This window comes from Halichondria panicea, chromosome 13 (genome assembly GCF_963675165.1).
Source record: "Halichondria panicea chromosome 13, odHalPani1.1, whole genome shotgun sequence".
NCBI lineage: Eukaryota > Metazoa > Porifera > Demospongiae > Suberitida > Halichondriidae > Halichondria > Halichondria panicea.
Genome location: NC_087389.1, coordinates 304,287 through 318,265, shown reverse-complemented (window position 1 = coordinate 318,265; position 13,979 = coordinate 304,287). Strand labels below are relative to the sequence as shown.

General features: G+C 44.8%; 2 protein-coding genes across 6 annotated transcripts; one reads left to right on the top strand and one right to left on the bottom strand.

The window, feature by feature from the left end:
• The first annotated feature begins 127 nt into the window (after positions 1–127).
• On the top strand, positions 128–1,024 carry LOC135346395 (uncharacterized). The gene is made up of 4 exons (XM_064544008.1): positions 128–262; positions 337–402; positions 502–825; positions 904–1,024. Exons 1-4 carry the CDS (start codon positions 230–232, stop codon positions 916–918), a joined length of 438 nt encoding a protein of 145 aa, XP_064400078.1. The 5' UTR covers positions 128–229; the 3' UTR covers positions 919–1,024.
• LOC135346382 (uncharacterized) lies at positions 929–13,949 on the bottom strand. Of its 5 annotated transcripts, XM_064543981.1 has the most exons (26): positions 13,800–13,949; positions 13,166–13,672; positions 11,037–11,482; positions 10,288–10,479; positions 10,041–10,175; positions 9,814–9,940; positions 9,204–9,673; positions 8,637–8,845; positions 8,504–8,580; positions 7,751–8,442; positions 7,384–7,555; positions 6,974–7,230; positions 6,457–6,679; positions 5,007–5,151; positions 4,896–4,953; positions 4,129–4,702; positions 3,985–4,068; positions 3,572–3,916; positions 3,162–3,341; positions 2,641–2,999; positions 2,492–2,553; positions 2,258–2,427; positions 1,967–2,056; positions 1,755–1,910; positions 1,512–1,664; positions 929–1,337 (listed from the first exon to the last, which is right to left on the bottom strand). In XM_064543981.1, the coding sequence occupies exons 2-26, from the start codon at positions 13,628–13,630 to the stop codon at positions 1,077–1,079; spliced, it is 6,102 nt and encodes a 2,033-aa protein (XP_064400051.1). In that variant the 5' UTR covers positions 13,631–13,672; positions 13,800–13,949; the 3' UTR covers positions 929–1,076. The 5 variants fall into 5 exon arrangements, with proteins under 5 accessions (XP_064400051.1, XP_064400052.1, XP_064400053.1 ...); XM_064543982.1 differs by lacking the exons at positions 13,166–13,672; positions 13,800–13,949 and adding an exon at positions 12,061–12,229; XM_064543983.1 differs by lacking the exons at positions 13,166–13,672; positions 13,800–13,949 and adding an exon at positions 11,959–12,084.
• Between the last annotated feature and the right edge of the window lie 30 nt (positions 13,950–13,979).

The window sequence follows — 13,979 nt, the reverse complement described above, 5'->3', positions numbered from 1 at the left end:
CTTTGGGCATGCAACTTAATCCAGCTTCAGTGACAGTTAAAATACCACACTGGAAAATGTGTATCCCCACTGTACTGCACTGTAAATGAATTACTTCAGCTGCATGCCTTTTGGGGGAGTGGCTGAATGTGCATGCACATACAGGCAACTGTGCAAAGCAGCCTATGAATATAGTTCCAATAAACTTAGGACATAGCAAACAGTGTAACTGGTAGCTTAGCCTTGCAGAATGGCAGCCTTCAGGCTCCTCTCTAAAGATGAGGTAGGTTAGTCCTTGTTACTATCTAGAGTGCAGTGAGGTGGCTAATTGTATCTCATTGCATTGACATTGTGCAGACATTTGATCCTGGAGTCAACTTGGACAGCTGTGGTGAAGATTCTGACTCAGATAACCTCAACAATGTGAGCTAGCTAGATGCTTTTGTAACTGTTTGCTGGAGCATTATAATAATTATGCATTACTGTACTTGACTATTAATGTTTCACATTGTTTGTGTATAGGATAAACTCCCATCCTTTGGCAAAGGTGCAGACAGTCTAGATGCAGTGTACAATGACCTGAGTTGTCAGTGCTCAGGTACCAAGTGCCTGTGTGATGACCATACCCTCTCGTGTTCCCATGGAGGACCCGATGCTGACCCAGGGCCTACGAAAGGATGCCAGTGCAAAAGGCTACAGCCTCAGCATCAGAAGAGATGCAAGGGGGAGGGGGCAACTAGGCTCTACAATACAAATGATGATACGTTTGAGTGTGGAAATGCTCACAGCAATCTCTGCAAGTGGTGTGCCCAGAAGTGTCCCTACTGTCCTATTTGTGGACCTCAGGTTGGTACCATTAATATTGTGTTGCTATATAATTATGTATATTTATTACATGCACACACCCACCACACACGTACACAGGCAGCCCGAAGGTAACGGAGACAAACACTTTAAATTAGATATTATTGTTGTGATGTCACTCTACAAACATTAATGATGAAGAAATAGTGCTGAAACAACTGATTGAATATTAACAACTTGATGAGAAGTTCTCTTGTTATTAGTTATACATGTGATATAAACGTCAGATAGTACTAAGTTTTGTGTAAGTTACTCGCACTGGCTGAGCTAGCTCTTGTCAATTTGAAAAAGGACTTTTGACTGGCAGACAGCGATCGAGTGCCGTGATTGGACGCTGAGCGTGTGATCCGTGGCTCTACAGTGAGTGAGAGAGAGTGAAGGTCGTCTGCTGGCATGAGCTGATGACTCAGCAGATATTCCTGTACTTCTGGGACGTGGTGAAGCTTGTAGTGATCTTGTTGGAAATGGTGGATCTCCTCCAACGTCTTGTAAACCTGTATTGAGAGGGGGTAATGATTAGCACAATTCAAACTCAGAGAGAAAAATCAAATATGAAGCATTACTGTAAAGTGCTGCAATCATGGCTAATAGAGGCAAATGTGCTGAGAATGTGTGCAGGTATGTGTGTAGAGGAAGTAACTTATACATTGTAGGTGTGTGTCTTTTACCTGTCTTCTCTTGTGCAAGTTGATGAGGCCCCCTCGGAGGTAGTCAGGGTTACCGTCACAGATAAAAGTGAGGTCCTTGAGAAACACTCCGATATAAGGGACAGACGGCGTCTCCGTATTATTCAGGTTCTCCCGGTAGCACTTATAATTATTCTGCAAAAAAATGTAGAGTTAAAACCCGAGTGCTAGCTAGCTACCATTGATGACTAACAACAGATAATCCAATCATAGCTAGAGACTCACCCTTTCTTCCAGAATGGAGTCCATACGTTTGAAGAGTTCCATGTCTGCTTTGGGCACCATTTCCCAGGTGGCGGCCAGTCGTCGTATGGGGGAGGAGCCTAGTCCCGCCACAACGATGGCCATCACACTACTCGTGTTGCCCATGTCCAGACAATGCTGTGAGGAGAACTAGGTGCTGATACAGCAGTATGGAATACACACAGCGTGGTTACCTTGGAGATTTTGATGAACTGTTGCACAGCTTCCACCCTCTCGTCCAGGTACTCATACTGTAAGATGCTGTGAGCCACCCAGTTGCCAACCTACATGCCAGAACAATTGTTAATACTCAATCTGACAATATTTTAGCCATCTTTAGGATAAAAACATGCATGGTCTAGTGTAGCAGACAATTTTTAATTTGGAATGTGCCCAAATTTCAACAAATGTGATACGTTTTCAACAACATTGTATGGGTCAGCAGTACTTATTTGCGTGGCTCAAGTTACGACATTCCTGTGTACCTGGTTGAACCTGTCGGCCAGTTTCTTAATGGCAGTGGCTTTGTCTTCACCAGGGGACGACTGGCTGCCTCGATCCGTTGCTTTGGAAACAGCCCCCTTTGTGGATGATATCTTTGGAATGAGGCTGACCTTCTGTAGGAGCTCGGCTGGCTTCACAGAACAAAAGTGGCCTGTGTATGATAGGGAGAGGGGGTGTGGTGTAAGTACAGTGGGTGTGGTGTGATAGGATCTCACCGTGAGCAATGAGTGTCATTTGTCTGGCAACCTCCATAGGGCAGCTCAGAACTTCAGTCAAACTGCATAAGAAAGTTAACACACAGTTAATCCCACACACAATGCACAATCATAAACACACACACACACACATACACACAACTACTCACGTTAGATGCTTCAGGTTAGAGTTAACGGGTAGCTCTGGATCAGGGGGGCAGTCACAGAATGGTACATGACCAACCCCTCCTATACGATTATCAGTGAGATCAGTGACCAACGAATCGTCCTGTGTGAATGCCTTGAGGGTGTCAGACTTGCGGGTTAGGCCACCATTGGCTAGGGGGCTCTCAAATGGGGAGTGGATGTTCTTAACGAGGTCATGTGATGTCAGTGGGGGCGTGGCACCTCTTTCAAGAGAGGAGGTGGGCGTGGAGATAGACTCGTCTAGTTCTCCCGCACCACACGAGATGGTGAACAACGAGGGGATGGAATCTGACCAACGATCTCTTATCACGCTATCTTCCAACTGCGAGGGTTGCAAAACTGATGAACGTAGACTTATACAGAAGTAAGTACATGTATCGTAACTCTATGCTAGGAAATGGCTCGCTTTATGCGTGGAAATTAGTGCAGGGGTCTAAGTTGAATGAATAATGGCGGCACTGTTTGAGTAATATTAGAATCTCACCATTCCCTCTCCCTCTCGGCACTGCTCCAGCACATTGGCTATCTCACGAGCAGCTGCTGCTGACTCGGCTTGAACTTTGCACCCTGTGGGGTCACCACGGAGATGAAGGACGAGATGACAGGGGTCATTCTCTCTACTGACACTCAGGACTGCAGCGAGGGGGTGGGAGGACACCAGCTCCTGATGGGGGGAGGGGGATAATTTGAAAAATAATTTATGTATATGATTTTTCAGGAATTACTGAGAATATTGTGCTAGTGAAAAACCTTTGCGAATCAGGCAGAAAAATATATAAACTATTAAATTATTGTTGTGAATTGATCAACCTTAGCAAAATTTGTATAATTTGATACTCGCAAAACATTCTAGTAATACGGTACAAACACTAAAATGTTGCCTACTCAACTGACCTTGGTCTTCTCCTCGAGAAAGACGACACTCTTACCACTAATGCCGAGCAGCTGTTTCTGTACTCCCTTCTTAAAGCGCCCCCCTGATGGTACTTTGACACTGAAGAATGTACAATCATAGCCAGGGTTGCTCTGACAACGCTCAATGTACAGGTGCTTGGAGTTCCGCTCGGAGAGATCCTCAAATAGTTCAATCTGTACTTTGACCCGCTTGAGGAGAGTCTTGGTTTTAGTGTAGCCAATCGGAAGAGCTGATTTCATTCGCATCGTGAACCCCTTCTTGGACTTGGGTAAAGTTGAACTAAGAGAGGACGGGGCGATGTGGGAGAAGGGGTCATTGACGTCCTACAGGGGGTCAAAATATTAGAATGAAGAATGCTCTGCTGACTCTGTTTTCGAGCGGATTGACTTACTTCAATGTGAAGCTGTAGCGCTGATATATAGATAGCCTCATCCAAAGTTACCGGCAAGTGCCCGCCAGTCACCATTTGCTTGCACTGTGAACAAATCAACAGAGCAGTATAATATACATCAAAGACACACCCACACACACTTACCAGCTGATACAGGTTGTCATGGTGAGGTACTCGTAACTCCTCCTCCACACTCGTGCTGTGTTTCTCGTTGCGTGGGCGTCCCAGGTCTTGCATGAGTGAGCGCAGACGATGGGTGTGAGGGATGAACGGACCCCTCGTCAGTCGTAACCTCTTCACGACCTTGTTTACCTCTGGTTGGAGCTCAGAGAAATCCAGGAAATCATCGGGGAACGATTCAAGCCAGTGACCAATCAGAGCCAACACAGACATTTGAGTGGACGGGATTGTGTAGCCAATGTGTTGTGGAGAGTGTGGTAGTGTGGAGGTCTCGGTGGGTAAACACCAGTTGAACGGGTTTTGCGGGTGTCTGGGTGTGGCTAAGCGATGTAGGAGGAGCCTCATGAGAATGATGGGACGAACAAACGACTGATATGTTGTCAGGAAGAAGTTGATTATTTGCTCTTTAGTTGCCTTTGGTGAGAGTGGGTGGTCGTTGGTGGGGGAGGAGGAGGGGCCTATGGAGAGATGGAACCCTCCCCACAGCTGTAGCACGTCTCCTGTGATGAACTCTACACACTTCTCAATAGTCGCACCTCTGTGTGTGTGTGTGTGTGTGTGTGCAGTGTGTGTAGTGTGTGGTATGTGGAGTGGGTGTGTGGGATGTGTGTGTGCGTGTGTGGGATGTGTGTGTGTGTGTGTGTGTGTGTGTGTGTGTGTGGGTATGTGGAGTGGGTGTGTGGGATGTGTGTAGGGTGGTAATAATACAAGTTGTGGTCTCAGTTCCTCACCTAGCATACACATGTCCATCTCCGTCAGTGGTTGTCACCACAACATCAGTTTCGTATCCTACACATACAAAATAATACACTCATGATCAGCACTATTTCAGGTACACCTACCAGTAGCTGTGGGCTCAAAGAGGCTGAAGTCCTGGAGGAGGTTGAGCTTGCCCAGGTAGACGAGAGCCCGGGCAGCATGGTAGCGAGGCCTCGGGCCGTTGGACAGGAGGAAAGCAAACTTGTCCACCAGATCCATTTGAATTAGCTGTGATGATGTGGGAGACAGTAATGCATCCATACTAATGTACATGCAGTATACCGTATAGCGCGAAATTTTCGAGGCACTTATATTTCGTGGATTGGCCTCTAAAAAGCATTTCGTTGCACAATGTTTGCGGAATGACTGCTTACCGAAAGCCACGCCTTTAAATCTTGGCACGTTATAGCAGGTAATTCTAATTAAAGAATAATTTTTGTGGACTTTGCTTGGAATGAATCTTAACCTTTCAAGATATTGCCCAGATATTTATAAAATGAATGCAAAGAAAATTGCCCAGAAAAGTGTCTAATAAACAACAAATTCGAAGATGTTACATATAAAGAAATTTTATTATTCTGTAGACCTCTAATCTTATAAGAAATTGTTGGCCTCCCAAAAATTTTGTGTATTTAAAATCACTAAAATTTAAAAGGGAAAAAGATCTTAGTTTTATAGTGAAGGTAGGCTTCCATATTTTGTGGTTCTCAAAAACTTCTATGAATAATATTTATTATAAAACATGCAGTTACATTTGCAGGACACAACATTCCTTGTGTGTGTGTATATCACACCACTATTCTTGAAGGCCATCACACTTCTGTTCATTAAGCTCCTCTTTTTTGATCAAAGCACAAAGTACTGAGGTGCTTATGGGATTTTTTAAAATGGTATTAGTAATAAAACAGGCCAAATTCCTACGATTTGGTTCCGCCATGGCTTTGTCAAAGAATAGTCAATCTCTACTGATTTAAACACACCATTATAGATAGACATTACAAAGGGCTACAAAATTCATATATATTTGCGCTGGTACACTATCGAAACTCAAGTTATGACGACTCAAAGTTAGTAATAAAACAGGACGAATTCTTACGATTTGGTTTCGCCATGGCTTTTCTCAGAGAATAGAACTTTCTCTATCTCTAGGTTGTCACTGATTTAAACACACCATTAGATAGACATTACAAAAGGCTACAAAATCATTTATATTTGCGCTGGTATACTTCAAGTTATGAAGACTCAAAGTTAGTAATAAAACAGGTCAAATTCCTACGATTTGGTTGCATGGCTTTTCTCAGAGAATCAATCTCTAGGCTAGTTATCACTGATGTAAACCTCTCTCTATAAGCTTTCAGAAAATCATGTTATTGAACCAACGAAACTAAAGTTAAGGCTATTCAATTTAACGCTAGTATATGAACAATTTTATTACATGATCGTGAGGATGCCATTATTATTAAACGCATTGCCAAATCACAATTTGTTCACCATTGAAAGAAGTCTGAAAGCCTTACACAGAATAACGCTCACCAGTTTATGGCTGCCTGTGTGCTGTGCCACGTTGGCCAGTGTGATGACAGAGTTGGTGACGTTCTCTAGAGAAGGGTCATGGAGACAGTCGGCAACAAGACCAACAGCTCTTTCGTTAGACAGCTGCTTCTGCATCTTGTGATGGTTGCTTGCCACTGCCAGCATCTTCAGGACAATCCTCTTGGCCTCGAGGTGTGTCACTGCCGGTCCTTGGAGGGAGGGACTAAAGAACAAAACAAAGGACGATTGTAAATGCATGGTTAACGAGCACGTGCTACAGTGCATGTACGTATAAGGGCCCATCAACTACATACATTTTGTTGTTGTTTGATAGTACGTGTATAATTATATACAATATTGTATGCATGGAGTACATGTACATAGGCTATTAACTACGTGTCTTGTTTTTGATCATACAATCAGTCATACGTACGTGTATATAATTAGCTAGCTGTGTGGCTTTTGCATCTTGTGATGAACATGTAAGCAACAATTGAACAGCTACGATTACACCTACCTGAGTGCCTGACGCCCGCTGCTTGTTTCACTGATCTCCGAGTCTATACTAGTACCACGCGCTTTCCCTCGGCTCAGCCCACTGTCCGATGTTGCCACGGAGACTGTTGTCCCTCGGCGAGATGTGTCACCATCCGGAGGTTCACAGGGTTCAAGGTACAGTAGAAGGGGATCCGTAGGAATGCGTATGATTGTGCGTAGGAAGTCAGTGTCGTCCTCGCTGACCAATAGGCTGTTAAGGAGTGAGAGACATGTGCCCTGAGGGGGGTACAATGTGGGGGGTGGCATTAGGGGGGGGGGGGTGTACAGAGAATACAGACAAGCATACACATAGTAGATTCAAGCGATTACAAAACAACTGAGACACGGCAGATTTAGTATAAGCACAATAACATATAATTATGCACTCACAGGAATAGGGTTTCTGCCATTCAGTAGTTTGATGGTGAGGTCCAGCACTCCTGAGTTGAGAGCATTCTTCCGTCCCTCACCTCCTCCCGATGCAAACATGTTCTGGAGGAGCATGGCGATATCTGTCAGCATATCTGGCGTGGTGCTCTTGTCCTGCGCCAGCTTCAACAACCTAGTGAGGGGGTGGAGGAACAGAGGTGAAATGGCTTTAGAAGAACAGATATTATCAGAGATACGTCACATGACATTCAAATGCATAGTAGGTAAATTACAGAATGTACATGTATACAAAATTAGACACCATGGCAATTTTTCATCAGTTATAATGGTCAGTAAGCAGCTGCAGCTGAACAAACTGTTCACTCACTTTGCTTCACACTTGGGCAGACAGATGTAGGAGATAAGGGTGGCAGTGCACTCCTTGTTGGAGGACAGGGTCACCATGAGTTTGAGTGCCGTGTTCACAGGCTCACATGATGGTAACGGATCAAGCGCCACCAAACCCAGAGCAACAGCGTTGCCCGATATCTTGCCCCTGTCCAATGGGATCTCAGGCATTGTGACTTGTCGTTTCATCATACTAAGCTTCTCTTTCAGCTTTTCTTTCTCCTCTGCCTTCCCACTGACGGACTTTCTTCGTACCTTGGTAAGTGGCGAGCTGATTCTCTTCACAGCTGACATCTTTTTCTTTATTTTCTTCATTGTATCAGTATCTGACAATTCCAACATCTTTGGAGGCTCCACTGTCTCAGTTTTGGTTCCATTCGTTGGAGGATCTTTAGACTCAGTTACTTCACTCTTGGTTTCTGGCATGTGACTGAAGTGGGCGTTAGGCGTGAGTGGAGTGTGAGGTGTGTGGGCGTTAGGCGTGAGTGGAGTGTGAGGTGTGTGGGGGGAGGAGAGGGGACTGTCTATATTGTCCGAGAACGTTCGCATATCAGTAATGATATCTTCAAAGATGGCATGCGTTTCTTCTGTTGATAATTTGGGTAGCCTGGTGTTTAAATGAGGGGGTCGCTGAGCTCTCCGCACTGGGGGGCGCTCGGTGGGTGAGGGGCTCTGGGGGTAAGGATAAAATATCAAAATTGGACTTAAAGTATGGAGGTATACAAGCACTAACTGATGTGACTTCTTCTTGTAGGTCATTGAAGGCTTGATCCAAACTGTCCAAATCCTCAGGTTGACTCCTCAGCGTACCTGCGTGTGATGATCATGTGACTATCATGTGACTCTCACATAATCATGCATCTAACCTGTGGAGTGTGTCTCTGCCTTGTGATGTCTGGTCCGATCTAGTATGGCAGTAGAGGAGAAAGGTCGGGGAACATCTGGAGGGATCTCGTCAGTCCTGGCCCCACCCACACTAACGAGGTTTGGTTCACTGAGGGAGCTATCACAGTCCTCTACATCCAGGTCCAGGGAAAGGCCACGCCCACTGTCTACCCGGAGGCCCTTCTTGTTTCTGAAATTGAAACATACACTTCTCAAAGTATACACTCTGAACTATAGCAAATGTATCCATTACCCGAGCATACGCACGTGCCCACACAGATAAGAGTAAGCAATCACTGTATCCATTACCTGACAAACAACAAGCATACGCACGTGCACACACAGATAAGAGTAAGCAATCACTGTATCCATTACCTGACAAACAACAAGCATACGCACGTGCACACACAGATAAGAGTAAGCAATCACTGTATCCATTACCTGACAAACAACAAGCATACGCACGTGCACACACAGATAAGAGTAAGCAATCACATACCACACTCAAGAGAAACACTACCACCATCCATACAATACCACCCCCTCACTTGAAATCTCCTGCTCTGGTTTTAAGACGCTCCATTGCACTCAGTACGGCATTAGCGTCACCCTCCACCGCATACGCAGTGCTGTACAGCTGCAACTCTGACGGGAACTTGAGCTCAAGTCGATCCTTCCTAGCCATCTCATCCTCGTCTTTCTCTTGTAGCTCTGACAGATTGTCATGACTACGAGTTGTCCTGTGAGTAAGGGAATGTCTAGTCTTGTCAGCGTACACTCTATGTAGTGCTCTAGCTCGCAGCGACACTGTGTCCAGCAGGTGAGATAATTGCCCGTCTACATCCGCACAGAGGTCATGTGACTTGGCACTGGCAATTGACGAGGGGCGCGTGGAGGTGGGGCTTGAGGAGAAGGGCGTGGCAGATGGGGAGGATACCAGACCAGAGTCTCGAACTTGAGAGGAAACAAACGATTCACAGGCCGAGTTAATGAGTCTGTTCTGAACCTCCTTGAGATCCTATATAAGGGGGGTGGGTGATTGTCACATGATATGAGGGGGTGGGTGATTGTAACATGATATGTGTACGTATATCAACCACAACAGTCAAGATACACACAATAGTGTATGCATGTGATTAACTGAGGGGTGTGGCTTACAGGGTTGACGTCACATGGCCTGAGTCCCAGAACATCAGTGGCCATGATCTGTGCGCCATACTCAAGTAGAGCAATAGAGCACTCCACCAGTTCCATCTTACCACATGTGATGTGCAGTGGGGTCCGCCTGCAGTGGAGGGGGGGGGGATTACATAATCAATAATAATTACTATAAAAATCAAGTCAAAATACGAACTGCTTATGATAACACTAGACAGAAAGCCTACCTCATGATGTCCATGCCGTTGACGTTGACTCCCCTCCGCAGTAGCAGCTGTAAGATGGGGATGTTGCCCTCGGCAGCTGCTCGATGGAGGGCGTGGCAATCATTCCAACCAGGTGCCTCCAGTGATGTACCACTACTGCAAGGGTTAATACATTAACCTACGTAGAACTCAAATAAAGACGATAGTTAAATCCGTAAAAATGACATCACTACCAGTGCTGTATGAACGTATGTGTTATATAACTTACCTATTACAAACTATCCTGACAGTATCAATTCTGCCCATAGCAACGGAGTAGTGCAGGAGAGTGTTTCCATTCACATCAGTGTCATTGGAGCTCACATGACCACAAGACAAGTAGTTACGTAGCAGCTCCAAGTTCTCAGTTGTCATAGCATAGAGGGCGTCTTCAAATGGAGTGCTCGGGTTCTTTACCTTACTACGGGGGGGGGGGGGGGGGGGGGAGAAAGATATATATGGTCAGATTGTTGTGAATACATGGACTAAACAAGGCCAGCCAATTGTAGAAACATGTAATCAAGAACAAGAGAAGTTACCAGTTGCTAATTAACTCAAGATGTTAACAGAAGTTCCGAGTTGCTAATTAACCAAGGTGTTAACATAATAATGCTATACATGTATAATTATACAAAACACAGTTTTGCCTCGTGTATAGTGACGAATATCAAGTACCAACCTAACACAGAGTGCACGCACACAACACACAGGATGAGTGGTGCTCGTGGTATTGGCACTGGATACGAACACATGCCCATATACGGGATGATAAAGAAGCGTGCAGCTGGTAATTGGATCTTAGATACCCAGCCAACTGAGAACAATGTACACAAATAGACAACCCATACAACTCCAGGTGGGGTCACACATGGCACGGAACTAACAAACAAATCCATGCAGGGAAAAGAATTTCAGAGCTGACCTTTGTAATTATCATCTTATTTGCTGTAATTTTCCACCCCCCCAGTGTGTACATACCTGGCCTTGTCTTTCAGAAAACTGTTATTCTCCCTTATTTTAAAGACAGCACTGGACAGCTGGTTCACCCGATCTTCCCTAGTGAACATACCGTCGCTAGGAATCCCCGACATGTTCCGACGTTTAGACTTCGAGCGAGAGGCCATTGAATCTGATGAATTGATACTTGCTCGAGGAGAACTAGCCGAAGAGGGCGACGTACTTGAGAGTAACTCACTGGAAACTCGATTGTGAGACTTCTTACTTGAACTGAATGCAGAGGGCGCTTTTTTAAATTCTAGCAGTTCGTCCTCGTCTTCCATGCACATACGGGGGCGTGGCATACGCTGGGCCTCGGACTGAGAGCTCTTGGGACGGGGGAACGTGGCGTCTGAGGTTTTACGGCTTTTGAGACCTTTGGTCGCACTTCGACACGCTTTTTGGATAGCTTGTACCACGTCTGCGGCCTGTGGGGAGAGGGTGGTATAAAGTTGTATAAGGTACATGTGAAAGTGGGATATATAGCACTGTTGTTGTGGTGGTACAGGAAAGGTATACAAGAAGAGGAAGCATGTAATTTGGAGTGATTCCACACTAATTAGATTACCAATACCAACTGGTGACTACCCAACCACAACAGAACAGTGTAGGGGACATAGTTTCAATTGCACAGCTGTCTTCCACCTTTTAGGTACATGTACTATTATATGAGAGGATCATATCACATTCAGAGTTGATTGGAGTAATAATTGTTGACCATTGAAGGCACTTGAGTGATTAGTAGTATCCAAATGAAGAAAGTCACCTAGACAACCAGCTATACACTTCATCAGCTGAAACTAACCCACCTAATGTAGTTGATGAGATAAAAGCTCTTAGACTACATTGAGCACCCACACAGCACTTAGTGTGTAATTACGACTCACACTAGCGCTAAACACACCACAAGTTGATGCTTGCAGCAAAGTCACCTTCTTTGTAGCCTCTACAGAGGACTCATAGTGGTCGCTATAGAAAGCTATTCACAAAGAACACAGAGACTTACAAAAGTGCCACTGACTTCAACTTCAGACTTGTAATAGAATGGGTAGGTGGAGTTTCTATACGAGACAATAGCTCTCAGTGACATCACTATAATTATACTATATACAACTACAACCACTCTATCAACTCACACACCTACCTAGTTTAGACACAGACAGACTTAGCCACTTTCTCTGAGATTGAAAGTTCAAAGCCAGGGCCTCAGGTTAAATAGGGCATGGGTGTCCAGCTGTGACACCCACTAATAAGCCATGTGTGCACAACACTGTCTGGTTAATATGGCCACTACAAGTCACAACATTACTCTCTGGTACAAACCAGTTGTAGGTAGATTGAATTACCTATAATTTTTGGTCAACCTAGTATTTAATAAGCTCTAGTATTTAATAAGTAGCTACAGGGAGCAAAAATGCTAGAAATGGAAGAAGTGATCAATGCTATGGCTGAGTATGTGTATGGGTGTGCGGAGGTGCAGCAAGTTAGTGTAGATATAAGGAGGATTACACATTGTTGAGTTAATTGGACGGGCATTCAAAGCGAGCACATATATGGCACATGTCTAATCCAATGCAATCAAAATGTGACCAATATTATAAGTGCATAATTTACTAGATTTGTTAAGACTATGACAAATGTGAGCACCTTTCCTCCCACGGCATACAAACAACCCACTTTAAGTACATGTAGCTTGTACCAACAAGTTTGTTCCCTGTACACACACTGTTCACTACATCATGTTGACAATGTGCAGATAAGTTAGACGGCATGTACACAAAATGCTATTAAGCTACTGTACATGTTTACAACATAGCTACACTGACTTACAGCAATACAACACCTTGTAATACTCTAGGTTGAATGAATGTGCGGTTGGTACGTGGGCAACTTTAAGTACAAACATTAACTTTTTGACATATGTGCAAATCAAAACAGACAGGCACTTATCACCCAGCAGTACATGCACACACACACAAAGCCACCATAGCAACACTTGAAATAGGAATTATATCCATTCTCATTCTTAGGCTACCAACTAATGACAATCAGAACAAACAGTCGTCCTAGAAACAATAAGACTGGCATCCAGTAGCTGAGTGTGAGCTCACCTCTCTGTTAGTCTTGGCCTGGAACACGTGACACTGGTTATCGTTGTGTCCAGAATGGAAGCTAATAGCCACACAATGACCAGAGCCCTTGATATCGTCAGGAGCAACCTGTGCCACGTACTGTAGTGGGGACTCGAGCAGCTTGTCTCCAGAGATCTCCATCACAGTTAAGTCACCGTTGCTATGGGTCACAGACACTGTGCGTTGCGTGAGACTACTGGTCTGAACATTCCTTATTCCAGCTTGCAGCTCTTTAGTGGAGCGAGGTTCACCCACCCACGCATAGCCCAGGTAGAGGAGAAGGTATTCATGGTTACGAGGTACTTTAGAGGAATCCATTATTTCAGACACACTTCGAGCCCTCTCAGAAATGGAGCCTCGTCGAGTATCAGCGTCCAGACTAGCATTGCTGATGGTGCGTTTTGTCCGGGTCATCTTGTTCGTGAAATGTCTAATTTTCGACATTGTCGATGGCTAGGCTGATGGTTTCTCAATAGCCAATAATAACTATAGAATGGAGTGGAACAATGACTATGCATGGAGTAGTAATTCATTGTATTCATTAACAGTAACTGCATCAGACCTAAGACTAAGCTAATATAAGTACTGGCAGGGTATCAGTGATACCACTCACTTGGAGGCTGGATATATCCCTGCTCTCTAGGGGGCTGACAGTTGATGGCTGCAATTGTTCAATGGAGAGAAACTTGATCAGCATTGTATTTGGTCACTTAGCTAAGCAGTATGTGGGCGTTGCCACACCTTCTGTGGAAAGGAGGTCAGGCCACGCCCTTACTCAAGCGGCCAAGAATCG

Bases quoted from the DNA above. Each gene is read 5' to 3' on its own strand.
- LOC135346395 (XM_064544008.1), top strand. From the start codon at position 230: ATGGCAGCCTTCAGGCTCCTCTCTAAAGATGAG. The intron at 263-336 runs GTAGGTTAGTCC...GACATTGTGCAG, and splicing joins GGCTCCTCTCTAAAGATGAG to ACATTTGATCCTGGAGTCAA. The intron at 403-501 runs GTGAGCTAGCTA...GTTTGTGTATAG, and splicing joins ACTCAGATAACCTCAACAAT to GATAAACTCCCATCCTTTGG.
- LOC135346382 (XM_064543981.1), bottom strand. From the start codon at position 13,630: ATGTCGAAAATTAGACATTTCACGAACAAGATGACCCGGACAAAACGC. The intron at 7,556-7,750 runs GTGAGTGAACAG...CCCCCTCACTAG, and splicing joins CTGCCCAAGTGTGAAGCAAA to GTTGTTGAAGCTGGCGCAGG. The intron at 6,680-6,973 runs GTAGGTGTAATC...TTTGTTCTTTAG, and splicing joins AGCGGGCGTCAGGCACTCAG to TCCCTCCCTCCAAGGACCGG.